This window comes from Giraffa tippelskirchi, chromosome 10, assembly GCF_054371585.1.
Source record: "Giraffa tippelskirchi isolate mGirTip1 chromosome 10, T2T-mGirTip1v1.2.pri, whole genome shotgun sequence".
In the NCBI taxonomy this organism is placed as follows: Eukaryota; Metazoa; Chordata; class Mammalia; order Artiodactyla; family Giraffidae; genus Giraffa; species Giraffa tippelskirchi.
In genome coordinates this window covers 108,698,924-108,713,720 of record NC_137284.1, presented here as the reverse complement: position 1 = coordinate 108,713,720, position 14,797 = coordinate 108,698,924, and the positions used below count along the sequence as shown (strand labels likewise).

Genomic DNA, 14,797 nt, shown 5'->3' with positions numbered 1-14,797 from the left:
CGTGTGGAAGAAGGGAGGTCAGTGGAGAATTAATCAGGCGAAGTGCAGCCCCACTTATGCTCCAGAGCTTTTGGCTTTTTATCTCCATGCCAGCCCTTGTATAAGTCTTTATCTGTATTTTATATACAATTCTTCCTAGCCATATACCTCCTACTCTGCATCACATTTTTCTAACTGCTATTATGTTTTTTATTCTTTAATATTTTATTATCTATACCTTTAGTAAGTCACCCCAAATATCTTCTGTAGAAGTGTACACACAGATATGGACTATGTTGCTAATTCATCCTCTCCTCCCCACTTTTCCTTTTCATCCTCTATCTCCTTCTCTCTTTTACCCACTCCTCTTCTTTCCATTCTTCCATTTTGTCAAAAAATTTCTAAATACTCAGTTAAAATTGGTTCACAAACGTACTGTAAGATTTTTGACTTCCTGTAGCTTATATATATGCATTTATGTTTAATATATAATTTTATTATTTATTTATTTTTGTTATTTTTGATTGTGCTGCATCTTTGTTGCTGCACAGGCTTTTCTCTAGTTGTGGACAGTGGGGGCTATTCTATAGTTGTGCTGTGTGGGCTTCTCATTGCAGTGGCTTCTCTTGTTGTAGAGCATGGACTCTAGGTGGGCTTCAGTAGTTGCGGCTCCCAGCCTCTAGAGCACAGGATCAGTAGTTGTGGTGCAGGGGCTTGGTCACTCTGCAGCATGTGGTGTCTTCCTGAACCAGCGATTGAGTCCATGTCTCCTGCATTGGCAGGCAGATTCCTTATTACTGAGCCACACGGGAAGCCCTTGAAAAAAATATATTTTAAGAAAATATAAAAATGAACAAAGTAAAAGAGAATTAACAGGAAAAATCTTATGCTTGTCTATATGCCCTGCAAGTGGATGTGTGTACACATCTACACAGAGAGACAGAGACTGAGAAAGGATAAAGAGTAAAACTTTTTCAAATGGATACATTTTCAGAGAGTTTTTTTTAATACTCATAGTTTCTGATTTGAGAGAATAGCATTGAGACATGTATATTACCACATGTAAAATAGATGACCAGTGCAAGTTCAATGCATGAAGCAGGGCACGCAAAGCCAGTGCTCTGGGACAACCCAGAGGGATAGGGTGGGGAGGGAGGTGTGAGGGGGGCTCAGGATGGGATGGGAAGGGAGGTGGGAGGGGGGCTCAGGATGGAGTAGGGAGGGAGGGGGGAGGGGGGCTCAGGATAGGGGGACACATGTGTACCCGTGGCTGATTCATGTTGATGTGTGGCAAAAACCACCACAATATTGTAAAGTAATTATCCTCCAATTCAGTTCAGTTCAGTTCAGTCATGTCCGACTCTTTGTGACCCCGTGAACTGCAGCACGCCAGGCCTCCTTGTCCATCACCAACTCCCGGAGTTCACCCAAACCCATGTCCATTGAGTCAGTGATGCCATCCAACCATCTCATCCTCTGTCGTCCCCTTCTCCTCCTGCCTTCAGTCTTTCCCAGCATCAGGGTCTTTTCAAATGAGTCAGCTCTTCGCATCAGGTGGCCAAAGTATTGGAGTTTCAGCTTCAACATCAGTCCTTCCGATGAACACCCAGGACTGATCTCCTTTAGGATGGACTGGTTGGATCTCCTTGCAGTCCAAGGGACTCTCAAGAGTCTTCTCCAACACCGCAGTTCAAAAGCATCAATTCTTCGGTGCTCAGCTTTCTTTATAGTCCAACTCTCACATCCATACTTGACCACTGGAAAAACCATAGCCTTGACTAGATGGACCCTTGTTGACAAAGTAATATCTCTGCTTTTTAATATGCTATCTAGGTTGGTCATAACTTTCCTTCCAAGGAGTAAGTGTCTTTTAATTTCATGGCTGCAATCACCATCTGCAGTGATTTTGGAGCCCAGAAAAATAAAGTCAGCCACTGTTTCCACTGTTTCCCCATCTATTTCCCATGAAGTGATGGGATCACATGCTATGATCTTAGTTTTCTGAATGCTGAGCTTTAAGCCAACTTTTTCACTCTCCTCTTTCACTTTCATCAAGAGGCTCTTTAGTTCTTCTTCGCTTTCTGCCATAAGGGTGGTGTCATCTGAATATCTGAGGTTATTGATATTTATCCCGGCAATCTTGATTCCAGAGTGTGCTTCCTCCAGCCCAGCATTTCTCATGATGTACTCTGCATATAAGTTAAATAAGCAGGGTGACAATATACAGCCTGGGCGTACTCCTTTCCCAATTTGGAACCAGTCTGTTTTTCCATGTACAGTTCTAACTGTTGCTTCCTAACCTGCATACAGGTTTCTCCAATTAAAATAAATTAATTAAAAAAATTTTTTTAATGTTCATAGTTTCTTAGGGAAGCTTTTCATGTTTAAGATAGTGAAATATTCTTTTCAAAGCATCTATTCCCCACACTTCACATGAATTAAAAACCTTTGAAATGGAATCTGAATGTTAACCTCAAAAACACTTTATCCATCAAGTAAATCTTGATTAAAAGAAAAATGTCATTGGTATATATTTTTGAGGTTTTTGCTGTTTTTAATTTTTAGTGGCATTTCAGGCATATGAACAGAAGATTCTTTGGCTGGCAAGTCAGAGCAGGGTGTCTGTGGTCATTTGTGATTCTCAAAGTGTCTGCTTGTTTAATTCCTTTTAAACATAGGAAGATAAAAGAAGAAAAATGCTTTTCCTCCTTAAAGGAATGGAATATTTGCACCCATATACTCAGTTGATTGCAGAGATCTCTGTCGCAAGAATATAAATCTACAAAGTCCTAAAATACACCCAAAGAACAGCTTGCCAACTTTCTGGGTTTTCTGTATCATTAAAAGGAAGTACTGGTCAGGACAGCCAACTTACAGGCAAATCCACTGAGATCTTTCTGGAAAAAAAAAGGTGGTTTTGAGAAAGCAGTAATGGTTTAGCAAGCAGGAGAACCAAGCACAAGCCCTAGAATATAAGGGGCATCTACTACCCTCTCTGAGCCTTTTTTTAAATGAAGGTGGTTGCATTAAAAGCTAAAGTTCTTTCATTCCTCAGAAATGGTGTGGAAAGTGCATCAATGCCAAGAAAATTCATAGATGACAGAAATGGTAAAAGGTACTTTGTGCTGAGCACTGTGTTCAGTGTATACAGTGTCACGTAATCCACACAAAAGGCTTCATTAAGACCCTCTCCTTACAAATGGGACAACTGGTAACCTGCCTGGGTCTGACAGCCCCATCCTGACCCACTCCTGAGAACTTTACAGTCTAAGTCAAGACTTGCTGTTGGCCGCCCATCCCCTTCACTGTCCCCACCATTCAACTGCCCACCTGGTGGTTTGATAGAGGAAAAGATGAACAACTGGAAACAATCCCAACATATGGGGAACTCTTAAGAATTTAGGAAAAGAAACTGTCTTTTTTTCTCCCCAATGTAATCATGAGAAAAACATTAAACAGTTTCCAATAGAAGGGCATTCTGCAACATACCTGATCCAATACGTGTCAAAACTTCAAGGCCATCAAAAGTAAGGAAAGTGTGAGAAGCTGTCACCACCAAGAAGAGTCAAAGGAGAGAGGACAACTAATGCCATGGGGTTTTCTAGATGAGATCCCGAGATAGAAAAGGATGTTAAGTAAAAACTAAGGAAATCTGAATAGACTATAGATTTTAACTAAATGTACCCATATTGGTTCATTGATCATAACAAATGTACCATACTGATGCAAGATGTTAACAACAGGAGAAACTGTGCAGAGAATATACAGGAATTCTTTGTATTATTTGCCAATTTTTTCTATACATCTAAAACTGTTCTAAAAATTAAAGTTCATTAAAGATAAACTTAGCACTGCCCAAACAAAAAGAGCATTTTTAACAGTAGGGCAAGCAATATTCTTTTAAAGAACTGCTACTATTACTCCTCTTCCTTGTTACTATTGTTACAGCAATGCTGTCATATGATCTGACTGTGTTTAATGCCTCTAGGAACATTTAGAATTAGGATGCTGTATGAAGAATAGCTTGAATTAGGCCAGGGATTGGCAAACTACTTACAGCCAGTGGGCCAGATCTGACCCATTGCCTGCTTTAATCAATGAAGTTTTATTGGAACATAGCTAATGCTCATTCATGTTTTCATTTTGTCCTTGGATGCTTTTGCACTACAATGGCAAAACTGAAACCAGAGACGAGATGGCCCACAGAGCCTAAAAATATGTGCTCTTCAGCAAACCTCTTGTTCAGGCTACTTGAGTTACAAGGTAGTGAGGCAGGTAAGCTGGGCCACCAGGATTTATCTGGATTAGAATCAAGTATCTGTCAAATAGAATTCAGCAGATCAAGTAGCATGAGTAAATAGAGTAGTCAACTTCAGAGGTGGCCACGTGGACCCCTTCCTTACAGAGTTGTTTGAGGATTGAATGAGCTAATGCATTGAGAATTCACGGCCAAGTGCCCAGCACACAGTAAGTCCACAGCACTATGATTTCCAGATCAGGAAGTCCCTGGCTTTCCCTTGCTTTTGCGCATGGATCCTCCGTGAAACACACACACAGAGTGTGTGTTTGGATAATTTCGTTCGGCTGTGGCTTTTCTTCCCCTTCTGCTCTGATGTGCTGTCATCTAAGCCTAGGGTCCTTTATCTAACATCAGTGGAACCCAGACTCCACTTCCAAGTTGGACTTCAGGTCTCCATTAGTTTGGAGATTTTATATTTTATTTCTCTCCTTTTACTGGCTACTCTGGAATTTTTAACAAATTTTTTCCTAACAAAAATCTCATCAGATAAACCCATCTGCCCTTCTTAGCAGATTCTAATTCAGTAAGTGTGGATGGGGCCTGAGGTTGCATTTATAATAAGCTCCCCAGCATATCTGGTGCTGCTGGCCTGGTGATCTGGCTTAAACCAGTAAGGCTAAAGAGGCCTTCTGACTTGCTGGATCTGCTTTCTGCTGCCTGCTAACTGAACTAAAGTTGCCATTTTCTTTTTGCAGGGTATCTAGTTATCAGAAGCAGCCACCCTACTCTGTAACCCTTATAAATGTTGCCATGCCACAGCTACTTGATCTCCCAGTCTTGACCTCTAAATATACATCATCCCAGTTAACCATGGATGAAAGCTTAAGTAATTGCATAACACAAATTAGGATGCTGTGTGAAGAGTAGCTTTCTGTGAGTGTTGGATTAGGCCACGGACTGGCAAACTACTTGTTATTCCCAGTCTTTTTACTCCCAGCCATGGAGCCCCTATTTCATACAGATAGATGGATGATCTAACTTCAAATTTTCATCTTGAAGGCCTGCTTTTAAATACTACTTCCCATGCCAGTGATTTTTGCAAGAAAACAGACCTGAGACAGAAATTAAAGTAGCATTTTATTTGGCCAGTTTAGGGAAGGGAGGATGAGGAGAAGGGGAAGTGCGTCAAGGAACTATGTACACCACTTTGCGGTGCATTCTGCCTGCCTGACCACTTTTCTCAAAGAGCCAGGAAGAGACCACTCAGCACACAGCATTTTTCTGGAGCTTGGCAAAAAAGAAATAATAATTCAGAGTCAACCCTGGGAGAAGTAGTAGGGGAATTCTCCACTGGGCTCCTTCCCTTCCCCTGCTTGCCATTGGTCAGAATGCCAGAGCTCCTATCCTACTGTTGCTTCCAAGCTTGAAGTGGCAGAAACTCCAGGCACATAGTTGGTCAGCCTGGCCACACAGAGATATCTGAAGAAAAGAGGGTGGCATTTCTAGGGCAAGTGACTGGTCAGCCCTGCAGTGGGATTTGAAAGATTCGTCATCTCTCTGTACTCTGGACAAGGCAAAACTTTTGTGCCAAGGACAAGAGATTACGTATGTTGTAATTCATGTCATGTAGAATCTACAGAATAGTCTAAGACAACTGACTTTCCCCTTGTGCCTTCTCACTTGCTCCAATATTGAGTCAGCTGGAATAAATGGTAGACACTGATTAATCAGTGGAGACTTGCCTCTGCACGCATGGTAGCACTGCTCTCTGATCACTGCACTCTCTCCCATCTGTTGGCAGGAGACACTTCTTCACTCTCAAAGTTCTTCTGTGCAAAGGTAGCTGCATCAGTACAACGTTCCTGTCCTCATCCTGCTTCTTCCCTCTGCCTTGGGGATGCAGAAATGACTTAATCTGATTTATGAGTCTAGAAAGCCATTCTTTGGCCTATTTTCTTGGGGTTGGTGTTCTGTTTTGCAGGGAGCACTCCCTTCTTTTTTGGGGAAGGAGATGGCAACCCACTCCAGTATTCTTGCCCGGAAAATCCCATGGACAGAGGAGCCTAGCAGGCTATAGTCCATGGAGCCGCAAGAGTTGGACATGCTTAGTGACTAAATCACCAACACCACTCCCTTCTCTCTGTTCTTCCTGTCATTAATCTTACAGAGGTGCTCCTTCCCCACCTCCAAATACCCTGTTCCTTTTTTCTCAGTTAGATGAGGGTCCAAGAGAAGAAAGGTGCTATCTCTTGGGCTTCTCCATAGTCCCATAGTGGCTCGGAGCCTGTCCCTGTCCTCACAATACTCTAAGCAGTGCTCCTGGCAGCCACACCTGGTAGGTCAGCAGGTGAAATAAAACCTACTGCCACCCAAGACCTTCCCACCAGGTATCTCTGACTGATGCTGCAACCGGGAGCCATATAGTAATGCTTAGATAACACAGGCTTTGGGAGTTGTCAGGCTTGGGTGTAGCTCTGTCTTACTCCTTAGGAGCTGTGTGACCTTGGCAAAGACTTAACAAGAATAGCTTTGGGAAGAAAAATAAGTACAGTGTACAACATGTTAGAACATTTCCAGGAAATGATGTACTGATCTCATGAGACCTCCGTTTCCCTATCTGTAAAAGGAGAATAATATTATCTGTTTCATGGTGTGATTTGTAGGAACGAAACAAGATAATATAGACAGAGCTATCATCACTGAGAAGGCGTGTAGTAATGATAGTTATTGTCACTATGATCTATAAGTTTTGGAAAGAGATTAAAAATAAACCTGGTTCTCCTTCTGGATAGGGCCCTAGCTATTTTCAGATATAGCTGGGTGAGTTCCATTGCATTAATGGATAATTCCAACATTTCCTGTTTGAGGAACCTCTGAGGCAACCTCTAATTCTTATTTTATGAGTGTGGAAATCCTTGTCTCTCAAGTTTCCCTCACCATCGATTTCTTTTTCAGAGCTGATACAGAGGGATGGATGATAAGATATGTTTTCCTTCAGACCTGGGATCTGGCCACTTCCCTCTCACTTGAATGATGTGGTTTACATATCAGTGCTGCTGGTACCCTCACTTTATAAACCCCCTCATGCATAAAGCAAAATTTGAATATGGAGGCTTTGGACTCAGTGTATGAGAAGCCTCAGAAAAAGAAATAAAAATCACACTTCATTTACAAGAAGAATGGCTTTGGGAAGAAACATGTACAGTATACAGCATGTTAGTACATTTCCAGAAAAAAGATGGCAAATTAGTCAAATCAAGTTGCAGATGTAGTCAAGAAGTTCTCACATGAGTTTTCCATACAAGATTTTGGTGGATAAAATCAAATAACTTATACTTAATATTTTAAAAGTGCAGTCGTGCCAGCTCATCCTCAAGTCACCTTGGAATTGACTTGGAATTGAAAGCTTCTAAATGCAATTCATGGTTTGGCTATTGAATAATAAAGTGTTTGTGTCTGTGCTATAAGGTGTTGGGATTCAGGAATAGAATCAAACACCAGAGAAATACCACCGTGGTCACCATCTCAGAACACTAGCATCCATTCTCTTTGTTCAAGGAAGGTTTCTTTCCCTCATGGTCAATGTGATTTGTTTCTTTTATAGTTTCTGATGCTCTGATTCCAAAGGGAATTTCATACTATTAGTATAATTACCATTATAGTATGGGTATCACATGTACTATAGATTTTGTCCATTCTGAATTTAAAAAGGATAAATTTGAAGACAGCACCATTGCTGTTGTTGCTGAGTGATCATCAATGTGTCTTTGAGGGCAATAACTCATTTCCAGCATTTTCTCCAAAAGAAATACATTGAAGATTAATAATAATTATTATAATAAATTTATAATAATAAATTAATAATAAAATTATTATTGATTAATAATAATAGAAATAATAATAATTATTTTTTTGCTCAGCTCCTGAAGATTATTGTCTCATCATTTATTATCTTCACGACTGGTATGTTCTTAAGCTGTTGTTGATGTCTGGAAAATTTGATTTTTCTGTTCTTTAAAATATTATTTGTATTTTTCAACTAGGTGGCTGTGCTACAATCCCAGAATCAGACCTAGAGGAAAGATCAATAGAACAAGACTCCTCTGAACTGTTTACCAACCACAAACACCTCATGATGGAGACTCCTGTGCCTGGTAAGAGAATGGGTGGCCCTCACAAACATGTCAGAACAGTGACACTCTGGTTGGGTTTTGTCATACCAAAAAGCGTCTTGCAAAATTGCTTGTTTTCTAACTTTTTATCCTTCCCCTTGACATTGATGCAGCTGAATTTGATCATTTGTATATTCCTTTCAATATTCACATCTTTTCTCTCTCTTTCTCTCTTTCATTTCCCCAGAAGTTTCACCCTCCAAGGAGTCACAGAATAGTTGAAGTAGAGTTGTCTGGCTGAGGGGAAGATGGCCTTCTGAAGGTTGATTCTGTGTGGACCTCATGCCAAGCACAGATGAAGGCCTGGCCCAGGTGCTTCATCCAGCTTACCTGCCAGGAGATAACAATGTATAGAGATGGGGATTGGGGCTTCTCATTTTTCTAGGAGGACTTGTAATAATATGGGCAAGGCAGCTGAACTTGTCTTACCAGGAAAGGATGTTGCTGCTTTTTGGTCATCTGTATGATTTCAGCTGCAGGATATAGTGAGAGGATATCTTCTGGGGACAGACTTTATAATGCAGAGACCTAGATCCTGTTTGATATCCCAGTTTTTTCCACAGAATTCTTATATAGTAAATGTATCGAGTTTAATAAACATCTCACTGTCAAACAATATCTTGGATTTTATTTATAATCAGAGAGTTATATAGTTGATAACTTTATTTAACGGGAAGAAGTTGAATGAAACTAAATATGTTGCTGGGCTTCCCAGGTGGCTCAATGGTAAAGAATCTACCTGCCAAAACAGGAGACACAGGAGATGTGGGTTTAATCCCTGGGTGGGGAAGATCCTCTGGAGGAGGAAATGGCATCCCACTCTAGTATTCTTGCCTGAAAAATCCCATGGACAGAGGAGACTGGTGGGCTACAGTCAATGGGGTCACAAAGAGTCAGACATGACTGAGTGACTGACCATGCACGCAGAAAAAAATTACCACTCCACAGTAAGACTTGAATATGGTTGTTTTATAAATGAAAGAAGCTACAACTAGGCTAAAAGTAGGAAAAAGGTGAGTTTTATAGTATTGTATGAAAATGTTTAAAATATTTTCAAGGAAAAGTGTTAGTTGCTCAGTTGTGTCCAACTCTTTGCAACCCCATGGGCTGTAGCCCACAGGCTCCTCAAGGAAGCTAGTACATTAACATCCTCTTTTCATTACCCAAATGGGTAATACCTTTTAAAAATCCAGGTTATAAAAGGATTCACACTCTATAATTAAAATGTAAGGTTTTCATATGCAAGAAATAAAGAGATTTTGTCAATTTCAAGTTAAAATTACAGTTGCAAGACTAATTTATTTAAACAAAAATATGTCTGTGCCAGTTTTGGAATACCTCAGTCAGTACAAGGGAGAAATTGGCTCATGGTTTTTCTATATGTGAAATGTCAGAAAATTGCAAAGGATGTATTGTTTATTATTTATAGCATTCTATTTTTTAGGAGATGCAGCAGAAGATTAAATAGTTTTTATCGTGAAGTGTGTGAGTGGACAACTTCTAGCCTTTGGGCCAGAATCAACCATTAGGTTAATGTTTTCAGCCTGTGGGAACCAGTAAAAGATGTTCATGGCTCTGTGAAAGCCTAAAGATGAAAAACCACAACTCTTCCGATCATCTTTAACAGCTTCAATGAAGAAAGGTTAGTTAGACGAGAAGTATATTATTTCTTTAAAGAATGTTTCTGAGTTATGTCTGGTTTTGTTTTTTTTTTTGATATTCGATTCCCATGGACATTTTTTCCATGGAGTGCATGTGTCCATTAGCTCATCTCTGTTTTTCTTTCCTTTTTTGTGATCATGTCCCATTTGTAGTGTCCTATCTGCCTTTCTTTAACTCAGTTTCTCTCTCTTTGTTTCCTTGTTCATCAGCCTGAATCAGTCTTCCCCTTCCTCTATGCCCCCCAATTCTTCCATTCACATTTGAATCTCTCCCTTTATTTCCTGTGATGTTTTAAAACTGAAGCATATTGTTTGATTTGTAAAGGTTACTTTAAATATACATGAGTGCAATGATTTCCATCTATTTCATATTTCTCCTCCATTGTTTTCCTTTTATTCATGGCTGCCACTGTTGCTCTATTTCATGAGGGAGTGACTACCAATGTAAATTCAAAAGACTCCCTATCTGTGACTGGGGAGTTAAAGGTGACTTTTGTTGCTACAATTAAATATTATATTGAGAGTTTTTATGTTCAGAAGTATACTTGTAAGATATTTTCCTAAAAATCATTATCAGTATCTTAAGCCTATTAACAGAATAACTTGACCAAATGATTTTATTTTTTTATTTAGATCACTTTAATACAGAACTCTATAAGCATATGTTATATAAATATTTTAAGATATATCTAATTTATTACTATTTGCATTTTACTAGCTGTGAAAAGGAAAGAAGTTACTAATTAAACTTAAAAACATTGAAACATAGTTTACAATACTTTGTTCGTTTCAGGTATATAGCATAGTGATTTGGGTTTTTTGCTGATTAATTCCATTTTAGGTTCTTACAAGATATTGGGTATATATTCCCCTGTGCTATAAATCCTTGTTGCTTATCTATTTTATGTTTAATAGTTTATATCTGTTAATTCCATATTCCCCATTTGTTCCCCCTCCCCCTTTGGTAACCATAAGTTTGTCTTCTATGTCTGTGAGTATGTTTCTGCTTTATATATAGATACATTTGTAATATTTTTTTAGATTCCACATGTAGTGATATTAGTATTTGTCTTTCTCTGTCTGACTTATTTCACTGAGCATTATATTCTAAGATGTCCATCCTTAATTAACCTTTTAAACATTATCAAATTTAAAATATAAGTTCTAAAATGATAAAAATAATTTAATTAGTGACTTAAAAGTATCTTTTATTAAAGAATTTCCTGAATTTAAGTTATGTATATATATGTATCTTTTACCCCTGATTTTAGCCTCATGATTTAAAACACACACAAAATGTTTCTGCCAACAGAAAAATAATGGAGCCACAAATTGTGTTTTCTTTTAGAGTGGCTTTTTAAAAGTCAAGACCCAATAATTCTTAACTATTCCCATTATTTTGACACCAGTACTTCAGTCATTAATAATGATTGTCCATTATGTATTTCTTGTGTTTGTGTGTGTGTGTATATAATCTTGGAATAACTCAAAAAGCTGGAAGAAGGAAGATGATACAGGTTTCTTAATAGCCCAGTGCTTTCATTATTACCCAATATGTGAGGATAGGTATTAATAAAATGAGCTTTCCAGATGGTGCTAGTGGTAAAGAACCCACCTGCCAGTGCAGGAGACATAAGAGACACAGGTTCGATCCCTGGGTTGGGAAAATCCCCTGGAGGAGGTCATGGTAATACACTGCAGTATTCTTGCCTGGAGAATGGTCTTGATCCCTGTCTCCTGTACAATGTCATGAACCTCCATCCATAGTTCGTCAGGCACTGTCTATCAGATCTAGTCCCTTAAATCTATTTGTCACTTCCACTGTATAATCGTAAGGGATTTGATTTAGGTCATACCTGAATGGTCTAGTGGTTTTCCCTACTTTCTTTAAGTCTGAATTTGGCAATAAGGAGATCATGATCTGAGTTACAATCAGCTCCCAGTCTTGTTTTTGCTGACTGTATAGAGCTTCTCCATCTTTGGCTGCAAAGAATATAATCAATCTGATTTCAGTTTTGACCATCTGGTGATGCTCATGTGTAGTCTTCTCTTGTGTTGTTGGAAGACAGTGTTTGCTACGCCCAGTGCGTTCTCTTGGCAAAACTCTATTAGCCTTTGCCCTGCTTCATTCTGTTAATACCCTGCTTCATTCATTCACTCTTGCTAATTATAATTAGCATTTGGTATATTAACAGCATGAGTTTTAGAGAATAAACTACTTGAATAGGGAGCTCTAGTAGTTCTGAAAAGCCCAAAGTGTAATGTATTTTCATCAAAATAGCATGATTATTATAATTTATAGCAGTGGTATAAACATAGAATTGTATTAAAAAGTAATGGTTTCTCTTTATGTCCTTAACATCTTCTGATACAAAAAAGTGAATGTGTCAGTTAAATATGAAAGCAATATTAAGAGGATTCTGAAAGAGAAGCACAAAGCTATTTAGATTATATAAGATGCCGCCCTTTCTATAGCCTTTCTGTGTATGCAGCATTGAATTAGCTGGGGTTATTTTTCTATTTTTGTAGCTAAGTTATAGGAGCTATGTGGACATCACATGTGTTAAGAGTTTTGTTGATTTAGACTTCAAAAGGTATAACTTAGTGTACAGCACAACTGCCAATGCCTAATTAGAGTAAGATGCCTGTTAGAGTGATCAGGTCCCCCAGGACTTAATCTCTGGGCTAGAGAGAGGATCTCTGTTTGGGCTGATGTGGAAAAAAAGTTACAACACCCTTAATTCTCAAGTTTGCCATCATTACATTTTAATTATATTCAACCTAGATCCCAACCCTTCATTCATGGCTTAGTGTAAATAAGTTACCTCCTTACTGGGAAGCCAGGAGCCACATTTGAGGCCCTCTTGGGACATGTGGGGAGGGCACTGTGGACTGCAGCCTTTCATCCCATCTGTTGCCTCCTTATTACATTCTCCTTCTTTTTTGTCTTTTTATTTCACTCCACTTTTAAATGTTCTCTGTTTTGTTATACTGATAGGACCTTGTAAGCTCTTTAAATTACTTCTGCAATGGGGTGGGAGATGAATAAATCATATTGGCACCTCTCAAGACTTTCCTAATCACCACTGCTGGTGGTCACATTTCCCTCATGAGAAGTTCTGAACTCTGTGCCTCTCTAATGATGACTCATTGACTGTATTTCACAAGTCGGATTTTCCTTTCCTGCTAGAATTGGTGGGCACACTCCTTGGACACAATAGTTCTTGGACTCTTTTGACTGTTTGGTAAATATTTGTTGTATCAATAAATCCATTGAACTTAAAAGAAGTCAACCAGTCAGAGAGAATTGGAGAAATCAGTGATTTAGAATACTGGCTATATACTTACCTTCCTAATTTATTTTTACAGATTGTGCTAAGAAGAGGCCAGTATGACTCTCCAACTGTATTTACTTAAATTTGGTTTTAAACAGAGGTATGATTCTGGAGAACTTAATAGCTCATTTTTTTTTCCATGAGTGCCTATGTGACATTGATTTGAATAGAGTTCAGGTTTTGTGAGCGTTTGAAGCTTCAACACTTTTCAGTTCAGTTCAGTTCAGTTCAGTCACTCAGTCGTGTCCGACTCTTTGCGACCCCATGAATCGCAGCACGCCAGGCCTCCCTGTCAATCACCAACTCCTGGAGTCTACCCAAACCCATGTCCATCGAGTCAGTGATGCCATCCAACCATCTCATCCTCTGTCATCCCCTTCTCCTCCTGCCCCCAATCCTACCCAGCATTATGGTCTTTTCAAATGAGTCAACTCTTCACATGAGGTGGCGAAAGTATTGGAGTTTCAGCTTCAACATCAGTCCTTCCAATGAACACCCAGGATTGATCTCCTTTAGGATGGATTGATTGGATCTCCTTGCAGTCCAAGGGACTCTCAAGAGTCTTCTCCAACACCACAGTTCAAAAGCATCAATTCTGCGGTGCTCAGCTTTCTTCACAGTCCAACTCTCACATCCATACATGACCACTGGAAAAACCATAGCCTTGACAAGACAGACATTTGTTGGCAAAGTAATGTCTCTGCTTTTAAATATGCCATCTAGGTTGGCCATAACCTTCCTTCCAAGGAGTAAGCGTCTTTTAATTTCATGGCTGCAATCACCATCAACATTGATTTTGGAGCCCAAAAAAATAAAGTCTAACACTGTTTCCACTGTTTTCCCATTTATTTCCCATGAAGTGATGGGACCAGATGCTATGATCTTAGTTTTCTGAACGTTGAGCTTTAAGCCAACTTTCTCACTCTCTTCTTTAACTTTCATCAAGAGGCTCTTTAGTTCTTCTTCGCTTTCTGCCATAAGGGTGGTGTCATCTGCATATCTGAGGTTATTGATACTTCTCCCAGCAATCTTGATTCCAGCTTGTGCTTCCTCCAGCCCAGCATTTCTCATGATGTACTCTGCATATAAGTTAAATAAGCAGGGTGACAATATACAGCCTTGACGTACTCCTTTTCCTGTTTGGAACCAGTCTGTTGTTCCATGTCCAGTTCTAACTGTTGCTTCCTAACCTGCATACAGGTTTCTCAAGAGACAGGTCAGATGGTCTGGTATTCCCATCTCTTCAACACTTTTAGAGCACCTTTAAAGAAAAAGAACAAAAAATTTTAGTACAACATTTGGTGCAAAAGCATATATTTAGTTAGAGTCAGAAAAGAATAGCATGTATTACATGTTTGTAAAAAGCCAGTCATTGCCACAAGTATCTCAAAATCCATAAAAATAACATAT

The 14,797-nt window shown here is 39.2% G+C and overlaps 1 protein-coding gene across 20 annotated transcripts in view; it reads left to right on the top strand.

The window, feature by feature from the left end:
- Positions 1 to 9,007, top strand: part of BBS9 (Bardet-Biedl syndrome 9) — a 458,699-nt gene extending 449,692 nt beyond the window's left edge. For 15 of the 20 annotated variants that reach the window (XM_081533569.1, XM_081533584.1, XM_081533579.1 and 12 more), the window contains 2 exons: positions 8,263 to 8,373; positions 8,579 to 9,007. In XM_081533569.1, the coding sequence (XP_081389695.1) occupies positions 8,263 to 8,373; positions 8,579 to 8,613 (146 nt within the window). In that variant the 3' untranslated portion in view covers positions 8,614 to 9,007. The remainder of the gene's footprint in view (positions 1 to 8,262; positions 8,374 to 8,578) is intronic. The other 5 variants (XM_081533581.1, XM_081533578.1, XM_081533574.1 and 2 more) reach the window with 1 other exon arrangement.
- The last annotated feature ends 5,790 nt before the right edge of the window (positions 9,008 to 14,797 follow it).